At 36.3% G+C, this 21084-nt stretch overlaps 1 protein-coding gene across 2 annotated transcripts in view; it reads left to right on the top strand.

Annotated features, from left to right (window-relative positions):
- Positions 1-21084, top strand: part of PGR (progesterone receptor) — a 128067-nt gene that overhangs the window by 100269 nt on the left and 6714 nt on the right. Inside the window, exons 7-8 of one of the 2 annotated variants that reach the window (XM_065943784.1) lie at positions 7646-7803; positions 10596-10747. In XM_065943784.1, coding sequence (XP_065799856.1) covers positions 7646-7803; positions 10596-10747 — 310 coding nt within the window. Of the gene's footprint in view, positions 1-7645; positions 7804-10595; positions 10791-21084 lie in introns of those variants that run through there. The other variant, XM_065943785.1, reaches the window with a different exon arrangement.

Genomic DNA, 21084 nt, shown 5'->3' with positions numbered 1-21084 from the left:
CCCCTGCAGGAGGAAATGGCAACCCGCTCCAGTATTCTTGACTGGCAGAACCCATGGACAGAGGAGCCTAGTGGGCTACAATTCACATGGTGTCCAAGAGTCAGACGCGACTGAATGAGAAAGTGGTTTCTAAGCCAGAAGTAAGAGCAGTTAAAAAGCAAGCACCTTGATTTGTATCACTGAACCTCTAGCATGTTTTGCAGGTAGTGACAACAGTGATTTCTTTTTTTTTTTAATGAGAGTGAAAGTAGAATTAAAAACACCAAGTTCTCTTGAAAATCGTTTTCTAAATATCCACCAACAGTGCAGTTGTTCTACAACTAAGGCAGAGATTGTATATTTATTCCCTGAAGAGGATGTAACTGACGGCAGTTGGGTTGGTGAACTGCAGGCACTGATGAGGGTGAAGGGGCATAGTGGAAACAGATTAAGATTACATTAAATATTGAGGCAATATCCTCCAAAATCACCAGTCCTCTAGAACACTGTCATCCAGGTTTATATTCTCCAGATAGGAAAATGAAAGATTCTTTTATAAAGAATTTATTAAGCTAGAAAAAAAAAGAACTAAATATGCCAATAGCAAGGCTTTCTCTTTGAAATAGCTCAGCCAGAATGCCCTACACTAAAGCTTACAGTCAATAATAACTACTCATTCAAACAGAACTAGCAACCAGCTTTTTAGTTTCTACGCTTGAATAAAAATAAACAACCAGGGCATCTGAGGAACGTCTTTGATATCAAACATAAAGACAAAATAGAAAAATAATTTAGAGGAAAGAGAGACCCCGGAAGAATTTAAAAGCAATACTTTGTTGTTGTTCAGTCGCCCAGTCATGTCCGGCTCTTTGCGACCCCAGGGACTGCAGCACACCAGGCTTCCCTGTCCTTCACCATCCCCCAGAGCTTGCTCAAACTCATGTCCATTGAGTCAGTGATGCCATCCAACCATCTCATCCTCTGTTGTCCCCTTCTCCTCCTGCCTTCAATCTTTCCCAGCATCAGGGTATTTTGCAGTGAGTCAGGTCGTCGCATCAAGTGGCCAGAGATTGGAGTTTCAGCTTCAGCATCAGTCCTTCCAATGAATATTCAGGGCTGATTTCCTTTAGGATAGACTGGTTTGATCTCCTTTCAGTCTAACGGACTCTCAATTCTTCTCCAACACCACAGTTGAAAAGCATCAATTCTTCAGCACTCAGCCTTTTTATGGCCCAAATCTCACATCCATACATGACTACCATAAGTGAATGTTGCTCAGTCATGTCTGACTCTTTGCAACCCCATGGACTATACAGTCCATGGAATTCTCCAGGCCAGAATAGTGGAGTGGGTAGCCCTTCTCTTCTCCAGGCCATCTTCCCAACCCAGGGTTCAAATCCAGGTAGCTTTAACTAGACGAACCTTTGTCAGCAAAGTAACATCTCTGCTTTTTAATATGCTGTCTAGGATGGTCATAGCTTTTATTTCAAGGAGCAAGCATCTTTTAATTTCAGGGCTGCAGTCACCATCTGCAGTGATTTTGGAGCCCAAGAAAATAAAGTCTGCTACTGTTTCCATTGTTTCTCCATCTATTTGCTATGAAGTGATGGGACCAGATGCCATGATCTTCATTTTTTGAATGCTGAGTTTTAAGCCAGCTTTTTCACTCTGCTCTTTCATCATGAAACTCTTTAGTTCCTGTTTGCTTTCTGCCATAAGAGTAGTGTCATCTGCATATCTGAGTGACTGAGTGAGTGAAAGTCATTCAGTCATGTCTGACTCTTTGTGACCCCATGGTCTGTAGCCTGCGAGGCTCCACTGTCCATGAAATTCTCCAGGCAAGAATACTGGAGTGGGTTGCCATTCCCTTCTCCAGGGGATCTTCCTAACCCAGGGATCGAACCCAGGTCTCCCATAGTGCAGGGGTTTCTTTACTGTCTGAGCCACCAGGAAAACCCTATCTGCATATCTGAGGTTATTTATATTTCTCCTGGTAATCCTGATTCTAGCTTGTGCTTCATCCAGCCCAGCATTTTGCATGATGTACTCTGCATGGAAGTTAAACAAGCAGGGTGACAGTATACAACATTGACGTACTCCTTTCCCAATTTGGAACCAGTCCATTATTCCATGTCTGGTTCTAACTGTTGCTTCTTGTCCTGCATACAGTTTCTGCAGGAAGGAAGGAAGTTGGTCTGGTATTTCTATCCCTTTAAGAATTTTCCGGTTTATTTTGATCTACACAGTCAAAGGCTTTAGCATAGTCGATGAAGCAAAAGTAGATGATTTTCTGGAATTATCTTGCTTTTTCTATGATCCAATAGATTCTGGCAATTTGATCTGTTGTTCCTCTGCTTTTTCTAAATTCAGTTGAACATGTGGAAGTTCTCGATTCATGGGCTGTTGAAGCCTCACATGGAGAATTTTGAGTATTCCTTTGATAGTGTGTGAAATGAGTGCAATTGTGCAGTAGTTTGAACATTCTTTGGCATTGCCTTTCTTTGGGATTGGAATGAAAACTGACCTTTTCCAGTCCTGTGGCCACTGCTGAGCTTTCCAAATTTGCTGACATATTGAATGCAGCACTTTCACAGCATCATCTTTTAGGATTTGAAATAGCTCAGCTGGAATTCCATCACTTCCACTAGCTTTGTTCATACTGATGCTTCCTAAGGCCCACTTGACTTCCCATTCCAGGATGTTTACTAGGTGAATGATCACACCATCCTGGTTATCTGGTACATTAAGATATTTTTTTGCATAGTTCTGTGTGTTCTTGCCACCTCTTCTTAAAATCTTCTGCTTCTGTAAGGTCTGACCATTTCTGTCCTTTATTGAGCCCATCTTTGCATGAAATGTTCCCTCAGTGTCTCTAATTTTCTTGAAGAGATCTCTAGTCTTTCCCATTCCATGTTTTTCTTTTCCACTGAGCCACCTGGGATGCCCTAAATACACGTTGGCAAAATTTAAAACTTCGGTGCATCAAAGGACCCAAGACAAAGAAAGGTTAATCCATTGATTTGGTGAAAATATTAAAAAAGTTATCTGCTAAAGTGAGAGTATTAATATCCAGATGACATAAAGAATCTCTATAACCCAACAACAACAACAAATAAACCAATTTAAAAATAAAAGCCTCAATAGGCATTTCTCAAAAGAAGATTTACAAATAGCCGTTAAGCACATGAAAAGATCCTCAGCATCACTAATCTATAGAGAAGAACAAAAGCCACAGGTGTATACCACTTCACATCCATCAGTATGGTTACTTACTCTCAGCAAAACAAAAAAATTATACTTGAAAGAAATCCTAGTGTATTCTATATGACTTGACTGTGGTAGCATTTTACATAGCTAAAATAATAAACACTGAATATTGATCTAACAAATATTATGAAAATTATATTAAGAAGATGAGGAATAGGAAGTTTTTCATATATGAGTATGTGATTGTGGTGTAGGGGTGATGATCTGGAATACGAAAATAGAGCTATAGCCCTATTTAACATACTGTTAAGAACGCAAGTAACAGCAATATAAGGGTATTACTTAAAGCTATGGAAGGAAAGATCAAAAGAAATATTTGAAAAAATTGAAAGCATTGGCTTTCTGAGCATGGGAAAATTGGGGTTGCCTAGGAAGTACTCTTTGCCTTAATAAAGTTACAGTACTGATTAAATATTTTAAAACTGGGCTTTAAACCACAAACTTAGAAAATATTTTAAATATATCTTAGTACAAAATAAAACAAGTACAAAACAGAAAAAATTTTTAAATAAAACCAAATCACTAATGAGCACTAAAAAATCATTCAAACTCACTCACAATTGGAGAAATAAAAATGAGGTGATATATTATTTATCTCTATAAAAAAAATTACCCTAAATGAAAATTGGTGAGAACCAACCACCCAACAGTTAAACAGTAAGAAGTGTTGATAATTTAGAAATATATATTTTGAATGTTAAGAAAGCTAATGCCTTTTACTCTAATAATTCCACTTCTAAGAATATATCCTTTAAAATTCAGAAATGACATTTTTCATAGCTCAGTCAGTTCAAGTTCAGTTCAGTCGCTCAGTCATGTCCGACTCTTTGCGACCCCATGAATTGCAGCACACCAGGCCTCCCTGTCCATCACCAACTCCCGGAGTCTATCTAAACTCATGTACACCAAGTCGGTGATGCCATCCAACCATCTCATCCTCTGTCATCCCCTTCTCCTCCCACCATCAATCTTTCCCAGCATCAGGGTCTTTTCAAATGAGTCAGCTCTTCGCAGCTCTTCAGGTAGCCAAAGTATTGGAGTTTCAGCTTCAGCATCAGTCCTTCCAATGAACACCCAGGACTGATCTCCTTTAGGATGGACTGGTTGGATCTCCTTGCAGTCCAAGGGACTCTCAAGAGTCTTCTCCAGCACCACAGTTCAAAAGCATCAATTTTTCGGTGCTCAGCTTTCTTCACAGTCCACCTCTCACATCCATACATGGCCACTGGAAAAACCATAGCCTTGACTAGATGGACCTTTGTTGGCAAAATAATGTCTCTGCTTTTTAATATGCTGTCTAGGTTGGTAATAACTTTTCTTCCAAGGAGCAAGTGTCTTTTAATTTCATGACTGCAGTCACCATCTGCAGTGATTTTTGGAGCCCCCCCCAAAATAAAGTCAACCACTGTTTCCCCATCTATTTGCCATGAAGTAACAGATGCAATGATCTCAGTTTTCTGAATATCAAGTTTTAAGTCACATTTTTCACTTTCATCAAGAGGCTTTTTAGTTCTTCTTCACTTTGTGCCATAAGGGTGCATATCTGAAGTTATTGATATTTCTCCCGACAATCTTGATTCCAGCTTGTGCTTCAGCCAGCCCAGCGTTTCTCATGATGTACTCTGCATAGAAGTTAAATAAGCAGGGTGACAATATACAACCTTGACATACTCCTTTTCCTATTTGGAACCAGTCTGTTGTCCCACATCCAGTTCTAACTGTTGCTTCCTGACCTGCATTCAGATTTGTCAAGAAGCAGATCAGGTGGTCTTATATTCCCATCTCTTTCAAAATTTTCCAATTTGTTGTGATCCACACAGTCAAAGGCTTTGGCATAGTCAATAAAGCAGAAGATGTTTTTCTGGAACTCTCTTGCTTTTTTGATGATCCAGCGATGTAAGCAATTTGATCTCTGGTTCCTCTGCCTTTTCTAAATCCAGATTGAACATCTGAAAGTTTACAGTTCATGTACTGTTGAAGCCTGGCTTGGAGAATTTTGAGCTTTACTTTACTAGCATGTGAGATGAGTGCAAGTATTGTTTATATTAGTAAAATATTGCATGATGTTGCATGATGCAAGTGTTGAATAATAAAATAAATAACTTGCATTTACTATACATATCTGTGATGTTAAATTGTATGTGAGAATTAAAACATTCATTTTTGAATAATTTTGAATGATTTAATTATGTAAATATTCTCAATATAATATTATTAAATATCCCAAACTATTGGATTGTAGGACCTCAGGTGACTTATAGTTTTCTTTGTATTTTCAGTGTTTTCCAAAATTTCTCTAATTGATACACATTATTTTTAGATAACTAAACCAAGAATAAGCATTATTTAAAGTAGTCTCATCTAAAATAGCAAGCATATGGCTGACTGCCCTTCACTCACTCTCTCCCACTTGCCACTAACATATTTACAAGAAATGCTGAAAACCCTCATATGGAATCAGTAAGAATCTCAGAGGAAATTCTCCAGTCATGTAATGCTGAGTGTAATAATTAAGAAAACAATGAATTAATATAAAGAGCTCAAATAAAATAGAAATTTTTTTTAGAGCTGGTTCATCATAGATCTGAAATCTAAGGAAAAGAGTAGGAGAGGAAAATAATTTTCAGAGATATACCAGGAGCATAGGATGAGAGCCTAGTGATTATCATATCCTGGGAGCATGTTGTTAGTGGTTGATACTAATAGGATGAGACAGGATGAGATTAGGCCTGATTTTCTTGAAGCAAGGATAATTGCTTCAAGTCTGGTCCTCAACAGGTAGATGGATAGAGTAGAAGACTTTGGGTTTCTAGGTTTCCAGCTCTTTAAAGCCCAATGAGAAAACAATACTTCAGTAATCAGAAGAAAAAATAATGTTATAGTCACGTTGAAGAGTGAGGGAGATGTGAAAATTGATTGGGATGCTTAAAAAGAGTTATGGATGTTTAAAATAGATACTGTATTAAGTAAAGGGAATAGGTTATGATACTATATGTTATAATACTATGTTATGATACACATAACATATACATACAGTTAAGTTTTCAATTGGCGCAAAAATGTCCTATTGCCCAAATTACCTGGCCCTTTTATACTGAGGATCTGAGCTCCTGAAGACACTAAACCAGAGTTAACTTTTAGTTTCTATTGGCTTATTATCTCTGGCCTTCTTTTTGCCAAAGGAAGTGGAAGTCAAGGTCTGTTGGGATACAGGGAGTAAAGAAAAAGGTTTTTAAAAAGCTTCATTTATCTACCTTTGCTGGAGACATAGAGTTGAGTTTGCTCAAATGAAGTGCACTTCTCTCTAGAAATATTGCTAAAGGTCAAGATCATAAATATCTATATGCATAAATCCATAGATTATGCGATTTTTCTTTCAGTAATCTGAATACAGTTGCACAAACTTCACTTATGGTTGAAGATTTGTTTGTGGGACAGTTGCGACCAAAGTAAAAGGAAATGAGGGAGCTGGGAGTTCTGGTGACAGAGTTGCTAAAGAAATCAACCAGGACGTCTCAGACAGGTGACAACAGAAGAGCCAGAAAGACTTAGGAGAAAGGCTGTAGGTTTACTGACTGTGTAGTGGAAACAAGAGAATGGCCTGTAATAGGACGTTGTGCCTAAGATGTGGATGTATGAATTAAAGATTTCTGAGGTAGAAGTGTGAATTACCAGTTAACATCATAATGGAAATGAGAAGCTTTATATCAATAAAATCAGCAACAAAACTGGAGTATTTAGCATTACTGTTATTATTTAATATTGTTCTGGAAGACTTAAACAATGTATTGAACCATGAAGGAGAAATGACAGCTACAACTGTTGGAAAGGAGAAAATAAGGATATTATTTGAGTATGGTATTGTCATACACCAAAAAAAAAACAAACAAAAAAATGATAATCCAACAAAAACTGTTAGATTTAACAATATTAGTAAATGAATAAATACACAAATAAAATAGAGTATAGCCAAGTGGCTGAATATAAGAGAAAATTCAAACATCAATGACTTTCTCTCGTATCAATAGTCAGGAGACAAAAAACAAAAAAGATGCAGCATATGTGTATCTGTAAGCTTAAACTAAATATTTGAGACAGGAATATACAATAATGTCAGATGCTCTTTTGAGCAGATGCTAAGTCAAATGCATAATCCATTGATATGGCTCTAATAAGCTGAGGTGTTCTTTAACTTAGCTAGCTGTCGGTACCACATTCTTCAAAAGAACTGGAAGCTTTACATGTCCTAAAACTGTTAGTAGCACTCTTTTCTATTTCAGATATTTGTTTCTAGAGCTGCGTATCAAAAGAAATCACTGTACAGTTCAGAAATTTATATTGTAAAGTATTAGTGTCATCTTTTTAAACATAACTGCTGCTTGTAATTATCTTCTTACAGTTCCTTTAGAAGGACTAAGAAGTCAAAACCAGTTTGAAGAGATGAGATCAAGTTACATCAGAGAGCTCATCAAGGCAATTGGTTTGAGGCAAAAAGGAGTTGTCCCTAGCTCACAGCGTTTCTATCAGCTTACAAAACTTCTTGATAACTTGCATGATGTAAGTATTTTGGTTTTTAGAATATCAGTGATTATTTTCTGAATTCCTATCTATTACTTCTTAAGTGTGAAGTATAAGTTTTACTTCATGGGTGTTTGTCAAATTTATGTTTGTACTTACACTTTAAAACAGTACTTGCAAAAAAAAAAAAAAAACAGTACTTGCATCATACTGCTCAAAATTTATATTGTGCTTTTTTCATTTTCAGTATAGATCACTGGAAGATCCTTTTACTAGTATTTGTGAAATTTGAGAGTAATTTAATGGTTGATAGGAATTGTGATACATATTCCTGAAAATGCTCCAAAATGTTTTTATCTTAATTTAGAAAATTTTATGTAAACTGGAAAGGCAAAGATACAGATGTGGGAAGACTCTAATACCATTTTGGGTGGAGTTATTAATCAGTAACAATGCTAATGGACAATCTAGCAGTGTGTGCCAATAGTTAAAGGTTGCATGCTTTTCAAATTCCCACTTTTTAGGGTTTATCTTAAATAATTAGGCAAGCATTTAAGATATGTATGCCTCACTGCTTATACAAGAGGAAAAAAAAAACACCTTAGAAATGAGTAACACCAAACTGGATAAATATATAGGGTTAGTCAAGAAGTATTGCATACAAACTTTTATCATTACTGTGTTCAGAAACAATACTACAATAATAATCAAGGCATAAAAAGCTCTCTGCTCACTAGATCAAATATGAGGCCTCACTGCTAAATGTGAGCAGCCAAGAATTATTAGCCATTTAGATAAAGTCTCTCAAATGTAAGGCACAGAACAAAATAAACAAACAGAAAAAAAATATGTAACTTGAAGGTAAAAGCTCCAGTGCAGATAACAGAAGAAAGCATCAAAAATTAAAATGCTCGCAGAAGTAAGAATGATGTTGCATCCATGAAAAAAAATAGAAAACATTTTAAAAAGAACATTTAGTGAGAAAATACTTTTGAATAATTAAAGGAGAGCATAAATTAAAAATTCAATATAAATATAAAACTCAGGAAATATAAATCTCAAGAAAACTCAGATAAAAGTAACAAAAAAGATAAAGATATGACAATGTAGAGAGATAGCAGATTTAGAATATTAATCCACAGGACTTCATTTTCCAGTTCATAGTAATTTTCAAAAGAAAGGATGGAGAAAATCAAGGAGAGGAAATTGCATAAGTGATCTTAAAGAAAGGTTGTTAGAACTGAAGGATATAAATTTTCTGAGCGTAAGGGCCTGGTATACAGACTCAACCCAATTGAACCAAGGCACATTATTGTAAAATTTCAGCATACCCAGAATAAAGAGGGTATCCTAAAATATACCAGTGAAAAAAGAAGCAAGTCACATCAAACCATCAGGATTCAGAATGTTGTAGGACTTCTCAACAAAAATACTGGAACCCAGAAAATAATGGAGAATTTTGAAGGAAAGAAAAATCTTCGAAGAATTTTGTACCAGCCAAACCATCAAACAAATATGATGACATCATGAAAGTATATTCAGACTTGCAAGGTCTCCTAGACCTTACCTACCTCAAATACAGCCTTTCTCAAGGGTATCTGCAGGATTTCTTACAACAGAACCCTGGCGTAAGTCAAAGAAGTATGAGATTCAACCCAGGAGAGACGCAAAGCGGTGTCCCAGCACAGTAACTAACGCACAGAGTTTCAGGGTACTAGCACCAAGGAAAAAAAAGTTAGATTTGAGATATTACTAATTGTATGAACATACTGAAGTAAGTTTTACAATTCTGTCAGAGAATTTGACTATGGCTTTGTGATAAATATAGAAAAAACAAACAAAAAACCCACAGAAACATGAGGTGATTAGCACTAGCAAAATTAAAGTAACTCATATAGGAAAGGAAATGTAATCCAGCAAGAAACAATAAAAGTCTTTATAATATAAATGCTAGATATTGATTTAGCCAAAAATTGAGATATTTCTATATAGAGAACAGGAAGAAGAGAAAGTGTGTGAAGTTGAGGAGATGGGTGTATATTATAAGAAAGCTAAACCCTTATTTAATAGGATCTTAATAATGTAAACTTTGGGAAATATAATTTATTAGAAATACAGAGGTAAATATCAAATGACCCACACTAAAGTAATTCAGAGTGGTTGCATCTGTGTTTTTGCTCCTGTGGGTCTTGCAGTACTATCTGACTTTCAAAGATATGTGCATGAATTATTTTGACAGAATTAAAATTAGATTAAAATGATGCTTTCCTGGCAGCCCAGTGGTTAAGACTCTGTGCTGCCAGTGCAGGGGGCATGGGATCGATCCCTGGTTGGGGAACTAAGATCCCACATGGAGTATGGTGTGGCCAAAAAAAATTAGATTAAAATGAATCAGGTTGGGTTGTTTGTATTGAAATAGAAGAGTCTGCCTATTGTTATGTGGGAAAGGCTGGATTAAGAAATAGGCTATAAAGTAATTTCATTTATGGAAATATAAATATGCATATATATTATTATTATGCATATATATATTATGCATGTACTTGAGTATGTGTAAACAAAAAACTTGAAATATACCAAATGTTCACACTGCTTATCCAGTAGAATTACAGAATACTTTCATTTCTTTAAATCTTTCTGTATATTAGAATATTTCATCATGTGTATGTAATATTTTATATATTACTCTGGAAATGGAGGGAGTTTTCATTTCTGTAAAAAAGCAACACCTGAAGTATTTCTATTATTAGAAAAATAAGCTGCCATGTTTGCATAGTATAGGAATTTACTATTTTTCTTACGTGTTTCTTATTTATTTGTTAAACCAACAGCTTGTCAAGCAACTGCATCTGTACTGCTTGAATACATTTATCCAGTCCCGGGCACTGAGTGTTGAATTTCCAGAAATGATGTCTGAGGTTATTGCTGCACAATTACCCAAGATCTTGGCAGGGATGGTGAAACCACTTCTCTTTCATAAAAAGTGAATGCCATTTTTATCTTAAAAAAATTAAATTTTGCGCTATGTCTGTTTTTTTGGGCGGTCATGATTATGAGGTCGCGAGTTTTTACTATGTTTTTCTCAGAGCCTTACATTTATAACGTATCATACTGTGTAAATGTCAAAGAAGATTTGTGAGATTTCATTGTTTTCCTTTATAAAGCATAATTCAGATTTTTAGTGTTTTTGTGCACCCATATTTTCCTTAAGAGTTTGCAAGGTTAAAACAGTACTAAAGTGATTGTTAACGTTAATCTTATCCATATCATTTCATATCGTTCAGGTGACATTTTTAACTTTCACATATAACAGATCTACTTTAGAGAAAAGAAGAATCTTACACGTAAAAGCAAAAAGCTGTTCTATGTTCTTTCTCTATAGCTCCTTTTGTCTCCCTGATTATATTTACAAAAATGAAACAAATCGGTATGCAAAATTGTATCTTTATGAGTGTATATACTTTTTTGTGAGAAGGTAATTTATAACCTTAGCCGTATTTTCAAAGGGTTTTTAATGCAAAAAATATATAGAAAAAGAATTTAAAGTTCTTGAAATAGATTGATGCTCCTCAAACTAAGAAAACCAGCTTATATGTTAAGACTGTTTCCCAGATCTGAAGCACAGATCTCTAAGGAGGTTATTAAGGAAGGAGAGGCATAGCGTTATGACAAGTACATCGTGAGCTTTGCAGTTTTCTACTAACCTTTTGCGGGGGGAACTGTCCTTTAACAAGGCATTCTGAATTGAAATAGGAAGCCAGAAATTCTGTGGTCTAACTCCACCCGCTACATCTAGGGCATGTGGAAAGTCACTTATCCTTACCAAGGCTCTATGATATTTCCTCATCTTTAATACTGGTGTAATAATAAGTTTCCTGCAGAATGTTCCTTTCGGCCAGAGCTTGTTACTCAGTTTTCACATCAAAGAAAGGGAGGGAGGGTAGGTGAGGGAAAAAAAAAAGAAGGGAGGGGAAAAAAGAGAAGTATTACTCTCTTTCTCTACTGAGTGGGCATAGTGGACAAATCACAGTTAAAATGTTTTCAGTGTCTCTGATCCAGTCTGATATAGTTCAGGAAACATTAAATATTGGCTTAAAATAATACAACCAATAACTAGAAAACACACAATTCACATTGTTATATGAGCTGAAAATATCCCTTTAGGAGACACATGAGTTTTTTTCTGAGGTATCTCTGGACACCTAGGTGTCACTATTTTTTTAAATTGACCTATTTTTTAAAAAATACACACACACACACATAAAACAGAAAGAACCACTGGTAAAAACAAAAACCAATCATTTTTTTCCTGAATAAAATAATTTATACCAATTTTAGGTATATATATAATTTTTAACAGTTCAGAAAAACTAGTAGACCTAATTCTTTTTTGAAATTTCTTTAAAATTGGACATTCCCTTATAAATAAAGCAGATTATTTACTTTATGCAGATTAATAGTTGTTAATGAGAAAAAATCAAAAAAAACTTTGAAAACAATATAGGAAACATTTACTAAAGTGTCTGATTTCTTAATGCATTTTTAAATTACCCATTCCCTTCAACTGATAGATACTTAAAGTTTACCAAGGGGCAATAACATAGAATAATCTTAATGAATAGTAATATGACCCCCAAAACATGATAAAGTGGTTTCATCTGACCAAAAAACCCTGGCAGACCATAATGTTACCATAACTGTTTCTTGCCAATAACTTCTTCCATTTTCAGAATGAATTAGATATAGAGCAACTGTAGACAGTGAATCCTCATAAGGCATTTGAAATAGGGATTAAAACAATTTCTAACCAGGACCCATGGCTTGAGTTCTTTAGTTCCATGTGCCAAACAGGTAATAAACAAATTTCATAATGCTTGGTTATAACGTTCAATAAGAGTTTAAACCAAGAATTTCAAATAGTCTTAACTAGTAAAAAAAGGTCTCTTCCTTAGTGTCTGTCTACATGTCTTTTTCAGTGAATACATGTGTTTTCCAGTATAATGGTGACTGCTATTTAGTCTTTCAGAGTCTTAAACACAAACTCATTCTCTCTCCATTCTCCAGGCCAAAGTTATTTTCCTAAAAAGGATCTAATTTTGACATTTCCTTACTGGAAAATATTCATTGACTTCCAGTCACCTACTGCAGTGTTTCTCAACTATATATATATATAGCTGCACATTACAGTCTCTGAAAGAGTTAATTGCTCAACTGTGTCTGACTCTTTGTGACCCCCGGACTGTGGCCCAACAGGCTCCTCTGTCCATGGAATGCTCCAGGCAAGAATACCAGAGTGGGTAGCCATTGCCTTCTCCAGGGGATCTTTCTATCCCAGCAATCAAACCCGGGTCTCCCGCAATGCAGGCAGATTCTTTACCGTCTGATCTACAAGGGAAGCCCACTACAGTCTCTAGGAGAGCTTGTTACAATTACCCTTTCCTGGGATCCACCTTCAAAGGTTGTATTTTAATTGGTCCACTCTTCTTACCAATGCAGTGACATAGGAGTTACTCTGAAATGGTGTTCAAACATCGGTTCCTGTAACTTGACTCTCTTTATCTTCCACTGTCATACATTCACCTTTTATTCCAGCCGCACAAGTCTTTAGGGTCAGTCTTCTGCCTTCACTTCCCCCTTTTGATACCAGTCCTGTCTCAGCTCAAGGCTCAGCAAAACATCACTTCTGTTGTATCTTCCAGAGAGAGACTGATTTTCTCCTAAGGTTCCCCAGATTTTGTGCAGATCTGGATTACGATAGTGCGTTGTTCTATGTTCTTACTCTGCTACTAGTCTGAGAGCCACTTTGATGTAGGATAGTCATGTACCTCGTCGGGGAGTTGAATGACATGTTCTCAGAGTTTGATGTTACAATTAATCCCATGTGTGTTTTGTTGCATCAGGACATGTTTCTGTGTTCATGACTTGATCACTTTCTCTTCCCATGACCCCTATCTTCATCTCTTCAAATATCCCAGCTTTTCTTTTCCTGCTTTGTGAGTTTTCTCCTTGTACTGACTATAACATAGAAAATATAAGTACATTTTTCATTTAGTAAGAACACACTTTATGCTCCCTGTTCTAAATTTTAAAACAGAGTGGAGTATTATTTCCCTCCCTAAGAAAAATTCCACAAACATAATTATTTCTTAAGAAAATATAAATAGCTCTAAATTGTATTCTAAATACAATGGAGGTTTGTTTTGAAAACCTTAGTATACAAAATTTTCTCATCTCTGATTTCATTCAATGAATATTTATTGAGTGCCTGTTATAGAACAAGAAAATGAAGGTGTCTAAATCCTAGGATTTAATATTTCAAGCTAAGGTTTAAAAAAATTAAAGCTTTTGGAAAAGAACATGACATCACCAAATGAAGATATGTTGGAGGCTCTAAATCTTTTCCTCTACAAATTTCTGCTTACTAACATCCCTGTTCCTATGTAGTTGCATAACTTTTATATTAATTTTATAGGTCATGTGCTTTCTATAGGCTCTAAAGTTAAATTAAATCACAAGAAGAAGGTTATATATCAGACGATACTTGAAGGATACTGAAATAGATTATTGAGTTAATAAAAATATTTCCCTGAAAATGGTTTGAGAAGCCATTTGGATCTGAAGCAATTATACCTCCAGTGTCTGTTGTTGCATGGCAGTTGTGTTTTTATCTTTAAAATGGCACTTTTAAATTAGGCAGTACTATTATATTTCATATTTTACATTAAAATAATTACTTGCTGCACAGATAATATGCAAATATGGTAGGTAGTATGCTTTCTACAAAAGGAATGCCTTTCAAATAGCCATACCTTGTTAACCTGTAACTTCTAAACAGCTGCAGTGGATAGTGAGTTCTGTGTAGTTCAGTTCAGTCATTCAGTCCTGTCCAACTCTTTGTGACCCCATGAACCACAGTACGCCAGGCCTCCCTGTCCATCACCAACTCCTGGAGTCCACCCAAACCCATGTCCATAGAGTTGGTGATGCCATCCAACTATCTCATCCTCTGTCATCCCTTTCTCCTCCTGCCTTCAATCTTTCCCAGCATCAGGGTCTTTTCCAATGAGTCAGCTCTTCGAATCAGGTGGCCAAGGTACTGGAGCTTCAGCTTTATCATCAGTCCTTCCAATGAATATTCAGGACTTATTTCCTTTAGGATTGACTGGTTGGATCTCCTTGCAATCCAAGGGACTCTTAAGAGTCTCCTCTAACTCCACAGTTCAAAAGCATCAATTCTTTGGTGCTCAGCTTTCTTTATAGTCCAACTCTCACGTTCATACATGACTACTGGAAAAACCATAGCCTTGACTAGATGGACCTTTATTGTCAAAGTAATGCTTTTTAATATGCTATCTAGGTTGGTCATAACTTTCCTTCCAAGGAGTAAGCGTCTTTTAATTTCATGGCTGCAGTCACCATCTGCAGTGATTTTGGAGCCCAGAAAAATAAAGTCAGCCACTGTTTCCACTGTCTCCCCATCTATCTGCCATGAAGTGATGTGACCAGATGCCATGATCTTGGTTTTCTGAATATGAGAGCTGATCTAGCCCTGCTCTCCATTTCTCTTCTGTTTAATACTGGATGAGCTGAGCAAGTCTGAGTAAACTGGTCTGTGCCAATTGTTTTGAGATTAATAGAAATGAAAATGAAAAGAAATACACAAGTGTTCAGAAATAGTAACTGCTATTTTTATTTTTTCTTTAAGCCATAGTTCTAGTTATGATTTTATCAGATTAATCTGGTAAAGTCTATAGTAAAACCAAGGAATCTAGAAAATGAAGTTGCTTTATTTCTACCTCTATGTGCATATGAATATTTAATATATTTGATTTGAAATTAGAGTTCAAAGTATTCAGTTGATTTCTTCCTCTGAAAAAAAAAATAGTCTTTTGAGTTTGTGGCCTGCTTTAAAAAAATCTGAAGAGCCTGTTCCATTCATTATAATACAAAGAATAAAGGTACTGATTTTGACCTTTTTAAAGAAATATTTCTTTAAAATATAAAGAGGTTGAAATAAAACACAGCCATTCCAAAAATCTATGCTATATAGTTCATGCTCAGATTATTTTTACTGTGGTAATAATTCTGCATAAAGGAACAATGGGTCTGGAAACATAATGAAGTTATCAGCTCCCTGAAAAACATTCCTATCCTTAAGGCTATGTTATAAAATTCCCAGAAGAGATCTTCATGTCTGCTTTGATCTTGCATTCTTTTGGTAAGAAAGCTATTAAATTTCTAGAGTTTTTGCTGTGAATACCTGAGCAATTTCTCTCATGTGTACTCTTTACATACCAGATTTCAGAATAGAATATGAATTCTTTTAAATATTCATACAATCTCCAGGGAATTGTGTATAAGTACTCAAAATAACTTTTTTTTTCAATTTTAAAGCTATTTGATTTTTATACTTGAGAACTCACCAACCATGTCTCCATTGATAAAGTTAATGGATAAGCAGACAACCCAAGAAAGGGTAACTACCAGTTGGATATGGGGAATTTTTGCAGCTCTTAAATTTTGCAGGAAATACATAGCCAGAAAATCTCACAGGTTCGCCAAGTCCTAAATTGCTTATCCACACTAGACTAAGCCATGTAATGATTTTAATGAAGATAATATTGCTTGATTTCTGTGGTTTTACTATGTTTGCCCTACTCAAAGTTTAGTGAAAAAGACAGTCTCTAACTCTCCACCTTGCATCCATTATCTATTTAATATACCATTATTCTACACTCTCTGGTCCTTATCAAATTATCAAATTTCACAAATTGAACAAAAAGCAGTAAAATAAATGACTGCTTGCTTCATATTATGGAATCCAATCCAACCTGGATTGGGCTATGTCCATATGAATCCAGAATGTGAACTGGGTCTAGATAACTGCATTCAGGTTGGCCCACGTTCCCATTTAAACTCAAGAAAAGTCCTTACAGACCATCAGTTACTTGGGGCCAATAAAACCTGTACGTCCAGAGTTAGGCATGAAACAGTATGGCCTTAAAAACTTGAAAGAAAAGAGGCTAAATGTAGTTTTCTTTAATAATTTGTCCTCTTTATCATTAGACAAGATTTGAGAATTTAGGGAAGAGGGGCATTGGTGATAAGTTAAAGAGCAGCAGTTCATAGTCGTTCAGCTGCTAAGTCATGTCTGACTCTTTGTGACTCCATGGACTGCAGAATTCCAGGCTACTCTGTCCTCCACTGTCTCTGGAGTTTGCTCAAATTCATGTCCATTGAGTCAGCAATGCTATCTAACCATCTCATCCTCTGCTGTCCTCTTCTTTTGCTTTCAATCTTTCCCAGCATCAGGGTCTTTTCCAATGAGTCAGCTCTTTGCATCAGGTGGCCAAAGTATTGGAGCCTCAGTCCTTCCAGTGAATATTCAGGGTTGATTTCCTTTAGGATTGAGTGACTTGTTCTCCTTCAAGTTCATAGTGGCAGTGATTTAACATGTACGTTACCTAGATGTCCTATCGCCGAAGCAAAGACAATCTCAAAGGGTTCTGCTCCTCTCCTTGGAGTTGATCGCGTTCCAAGGCAGCGCTCCGGGCACTTGCTTGGAGGCTGCGCCCGGCCTGTCCACACCCTCTGCAGCTGTGGAGCTGGAAGAGCCTTACAGGACCGCTGGCTTGGCCCCAAATGTCAACCTCATTTTCAGTTTACTGGCTCTTGTTGCTTTATGTCATGCTGACCTTACATGAGTTTGTTTGCTTTCTTTCTACTCATGGAGAGATGGGAAGGCATTACTTTTAGCTTTTGAAAGCTAAAGCTGGTTGAAAGCTGTAACTGACAAAAGACTCACAGAGAAATGTGAATCAAGCAGCGGAGAAAGCTTACCCTGTCCATTGCTTTAAAGAAAAATATTAACTGCAGTGTGATATCAGTATCATGGTCCACATTTAGATATATATGAGCAAACTATTTAAATGGTATTGTAATCTTTTGAAATTGCTCTTAATACATCAAATCCTAATATATCCAATTTAGCAAGCATAAGTTTTTCTAAAATGAAACCTACTTAAAATGTTTTCCTCTTGTCAATTACATATAAAGCTTAACACTTCTTTCTATGAAATCTACTTACCTGTGAGTGGTTTTTGTTGTTGTTATGGATTATTTATAGAAAGCAGTAGTTTAAAACTTTTTGCCATTAAACTTTTACTAACTTCTTCCTCAGGAAGCTAGATTTTAAAGTATCTCCCCACCAAACTGTATTCATATTAAGAAATAATTGTTTTGTTTTCTTCACGTTTATTATTCAAAGAAATATCAGAGTTGCTGAGTAGCATAACAATCATGTCCACACTGATTTAATGGGTTTTGTGTAACTTTCACTGGGTAAATGAAAAAATGTTTTTTAAATATGTAATAGAAAAATAATCAATGGGCAGCTATCATAGCTTTCTCTAAGAGCTTTAAAATTCATGAGAAACACCAGAAGTTTTATGTAAGGTTAATATAATCATACCATATTCTCATCAAAACAGAGATATGCAGCTCTGCTTATTCTCTGTAGGCTAAGAATAGTATCCAATATTTATTAAAATGGTGAGTCCTATATTTGATATAACTGAGGGTAGAAAGAGATTTTCAAGTGGCAGCCTTTAGAACTCATCATTTTCACCAATTCAGTTTCTTCTTATGAATTCCAATGCACATTTTCACTTTTTCTGACACATGCACATCCAGAAGAAAAGTCAGAACATAGAGGGTTTTTTTTAATTTTTCATTGAAATTTTGGGAAAAAACAAGAAAAATATAAAAAATCTTCATATTTTCCAAGGAGTAAATACAACTTACAGAAGTGAAATGGAGAAGTACTTTAAACAGTAGTTTCCCCCCTTTATTATTGAGTGAACAATCATGCTAATGATACAAAACATGAATGATTATCTACAGTGATAACAATGGTAAAGATTAGAAAAATAATCACATACTCTCCAATCATATAAAATATAAGTATGCCCAGAAGCTTACTTTTTGATTTTTAATAAAGATGACCATTTTCTAATTTGAGGGTACATAGTTTAGAAAAAAATCACTGATCTCTAAGTTTCTGTTTAGCTGTCAGTTAGGTGTCAACACTTAAAAAGCAGGGAGAGAAAAAGAAGAGAGAAAGAGACAGGGAGAGAGAAAAGAGAGGGGGAAAGAAAGAGAAAGAGGGCAGGAAGGGAAGAATGAAGGAAGGACTACAAGAAAGAAAGAAGGGAGGAAGGAGGGAGGGAGGAAAAAGTTAGGAACAAATTATCTATTTCAACTCTGAAACTAAAAAAAAATTATTAATAAATTACATTAATATAAAGTAACTGACTCTCAGTTATCTATGTTAATAGAAAGAAAAAAGAAAAAGCTCTGAAATACAAAAACAAAAAATTTTGGGGATTTTTTGCAAAGTTGAAAAGTCTTACTTTAGGAGTCAGTTTTTAAATTTATTTATCTTATTTAGGAATCATTTTGTTCTTCACCAACCAGTTACAAGCATTACTGTGTTGCATGTCGGTTATTCTACCAGAATGTGGAGATAAGCAATGCATACATTAGAGAGCAATCCTGCCTTCTCTGAGTTTACAGTTGGATGGGGACTGGACTCGGTAGATAGACAGTTACAACGTTGTGTATTGAATGTCACGGTAGAGGAAGTACAAGGAGCGATCAGAGCACATGAGGGGCACCTAGGCTGAATTTGAGAGTGGACAAAGGCATCTTGATAAAAGGTTTCTCAGTCATGATCTAAAAGTGATTTAATAATTAGTTGAGCATGCAGAATCAGCAGACCCCCAAGGGAGGATGAAGAGAGTATTCCAGGCAGGAGGTAACAGCACAGGCACAGACCTGATGGTGAGAGTATGGGGTGTGGGCTGATGATGCGGTGGAAGAAAACAAGGTCCAGGAAATTAATGGTCTTGTACACCATGTCCAGTCATGTAGTCTTGACGCCTGTTTAAACAGGAGAGCAGCAGTTGCAGTAATCTAGTGGAAAATAATGGTCATAACATAAGAGCTGGAGGTGATCATTGCCTCCTCCCTAGTTTTCCAGAGATTAAAAAAAAAGAAAGAATTGACAGAGTTTATGGAAATAGGTAAAATATGCCGTATAAATTGTCAAACATAGGTCAGATGCCTGTTCTGTCACTGTTGAAATTTCAAAATTTTCTTTAAAAAAGATGATTAAAAAAACTAAGAAATTTAGTATACCAAGTTCTAGAATCCTATCAAACAGTCTTTACCCCTCTACCAATATGCTCACCTTTGCACATCTATTAAATCTCAAGATCCTGGTTTTTGCACAAAGGTAAGACTAGAACAGCTTAAGAATCAGCAAATGGGGGAAGAAAGGGAAACTAAGCTGTATTCAACTAAAAAAATAAATAAATAAAGATCTTTTGTGTAGATCCTTCTTCAGATGCTCTTATTCAGTATAGTTGCAAGTACAAAAAAATGTTTAGTTCTCTGCAAAGAGTCTTGACTTCTTGATGATGTCTTATTCATGAAGACTTCTTCGTGATGCCTTCAAAGAGTGAGGGGAGTCGAGGAAGGAGGGCTGGTGAGTGAGAGAGTGGGGAAAGAACTTGGCATGAAAATAGCGTATTTATCACCTTTCATTTCACAGAGCCTTATTTTGAATTACCTCCTGCAGTTTCCATCCAGTGCTGTTCTTCCTTTTCACTTCCACTAACCTGTGACAGCTAGGAAAAGGGAGACACTTACGCGGGGCCGTGGTGCTGGGAAGGAGTCTTCCTTCTCCTGAACCTCACTGGCCTCGCCCGTCACTCACCACACCTGGTCATCAGAACCCACCGCTGTCACCTCTTGATTAAGACACTGGCTCATAAATGCGTCTGTTCTCTTTTGTCTAGGAAGGCAAGGTGCTGTGTCTTGTCTGATTTTGTCTGATTGTCTGACTTGTATCATTTTGAAGAAATCTTCCATTCCTTCCTGGCTCAGCACATCCTTCTGAGGCCCAGCTGCTTTCCCCATCTGGCTTCTGTGTGTGGTCACCTTTTCTGCGAAGCCACCACCCAGCCGGCACCATGTTGAATCCAAGCTTTCCTGAGATGCTTATAGACTTTATAACCATGCATAAAAGCCATGGTTTTCTTGGATTTCCCCTGACTTGTCTGGGTGTTCTTTAGCTCATCCCACTTCCTTCAAAACTGGGATGCTATCATCTGATCTTCATACTCTTCCAATTCCCTCTTCTGAATCACAGACGCTTCTCACTTCCTCTTCCTGTCTGTTGGAAGCTTCCCCTGGGTCTTAGACTGAGTCTTCTTCATCTATTCCTGGGAATTCTTTCTGTTTGAGTCCACCGCTTGA

This window comes from Muntiacus reevesi, chromosome 9 (assembly GCF_963930625.1).
Source record: "Muntiacus reevesi chromosome 9, mMunRee1.1, whole genome shotgun sequence".
NCBI classification, from domain to species: domain Eukaryota; kingdom Metazoa; phylum Chordata; class Mammalia; order Artiodactyla; family Cervidae; genus Muntiacus; species Muntiacus reevesi.
This window is presented reverse-complemented; position numbering and strand designations above follow the sequence as displayed.